We start from the raw sequence: 1834 nt of genomic DNA, 5'->3' as shown, positions 1-1834 counted from the left end.
TACTGAACGCAGCCAAAATTTGGACATAACATGATATTAATCAATGTTTAATCGTAGAATGACAACATATTGCACACAGAGTTTAATACATATAACAATGTCAGCAAACTGTTATTAGAAATATAAGTCTGCTGACATAATCTGACGGCAGATTAGCGATAGAATAGAATAGAATCTGCGCGATATAATCTGATGGCGAAATGGCAGTAAAAATCGAGCAGATCTCTCAAGCGCAGAGTTGTCAGATTGTCGACAAAAACTGAGTAGAATCTGCGCTATCACTATTAAGTACTTGCAAAACTGTCGCTATGTGTTAGTATCCGTTTCTCGCAAAAAAATAAAAATATCATTTTTAATAATCTTTCAATACCGCAATGATGTCACAATTTAAATATTTAGAACAAAACAGCAAAATCTGCTCGATTTCTGCTGCCAATTTAAACGAATTTGCTATCATCAGATTCCGTCAGTATAAGATCCTGGTCGCTAGTCTGCGGTCAAGTTTTGTCAGCAGGTTCTGTTTGATTTCTGCCACCAATATGTACCTAAGCATGTTAACAAATTCTGTCGACAAAAATGGAGCAGAATGAAACAGTTGATGCAACACGCATGTAGAAAATGTCAATCTGCTGATATTTTCTATTTAAAAGCTACCAGTCTGTCGACATTCTGCCTTTTGCTATCTGGATACCCTGATAGCAAAATGCTTGCAATTTACTGACAATTAAATTGGCAGCAAATTCGATTAGATTTTCACTGATATAAGCCATTTGCATCCGCATTAAGCTCAGGATTTATCAATAAAGCTTGCTGACAGCTAATAGATTGGCAGCAGAAATTGAACAGGAGCTGCAAATCCTACTTGCAGATTTCTGCTGCCAATGCAAATGTATATCAGCAAGCTTTTTTGTTATTTTGTTACATATTTATATCATAAAAGTAATTTACTAACATTGTTAGATATTACAGACTCTGTCCAAAATTTGTAGGCTTTCTGTCATCAAACATTGGGAACAGATTCTACTCAAAATCTGTTTCTGCATTAACTGGCTGTCTGGGTATATGTTATCTTGCATTGCAGTTATGATAATTAAGATTTCTTCTGAACATTTTTTACATGAGATCAGTAACAAAACTATGTTAATTTATTTACCCACAGCAAACATAAATAAACTGACTATGAAAGAAGCTGCTGCGCAAAGTTATATTTTTTTCATAGCTGGCTTTGAAACCACTTCGATGACGTTGATTTTCGCTCTGTATGAATTAGCTCAACATCAAGATATACAAGATAAAGTTCACAAAGAAATTGACAAAATATTGGCAAAGTATAACGATTTAACGTATGACGGTGTGAACGAAATGACATATCTTCACAAAGTAATAAGTGGCAAGTATATTATCGCATTTCTACTTAAGAGTCTCCACTTCAGAGATGCAATTTTTAACAAAAGAGGAAGATTCTGCAACATAAAGATAAATTTCTTACATATACTTTTATGTAAAGTATATAAATTGTTTGTTTTTTTTGGAAGAGATGTACTCTCATACTTTTTCTCTTACAAATTGTGCAGAGACTATGAGGAAATACCCACCTCTTCCTTATTTGAATCGCATTTGCACCAAAGAAGTAGTTTTACCTACAACAAATATTCGCGTGCCAAAGGGGACCTTAATAACTATACCAATGCTTGGTTTGCATCGAGATCCGTCAATATATCCGGATCCGGATAAATTTGATCCAGAGCGATTCAACGCTGACGAAATAGAAAAAAGGCATCCTTACACTTATTTACCATTTGGCGAAGGTCCACGAAACTGCATTGGTGAGAAC

The 1834-nt window shown here is 34.7% G+C and overlaps 1 protein-coding gene across 1 annotated transcript; it reads left to right on the top strand.

The window, feature by feature from the left end:
• Positions 1 to 1162: 1162 nt before the first annotated feature.
• Positions 1163 to 1831, top strand: LOC105461135 (probable cytochrome P450 6a13; the record flags this gene model as incomplete). Its single annotated transcript, XM_011707619.1, has 2 exons — positions 1163 to 1390; positions 1575 to 1831. Coding segments are annotated over exons 1-2 (468 nt in total), but the record flags the coding sequence as incomplete, so codon positions are not given.
• Positions 1832 to 1834: the final 3 nt, after the last annotated feature.

The sequence above is a fragment of the Wasmannia auropunctata genome, unplaced genomic scaffold (assembly GCF_000956235.1).
Source record: "Wasmannia auropunctata unplaced genomic scaffold, wasmannia.A_1.0 LD308412.1, whole genome shotgun sequence".
Lineage (NCBI taxonomy): Eukaryota > Metazoa > Arthropoda > Insecta > Hymenoptera > Formicidae > Wasmannia > Wasmannia auropunctata.
This window is presented reverse-complemented; position numbering and strand designations above follow the sequence as displayed.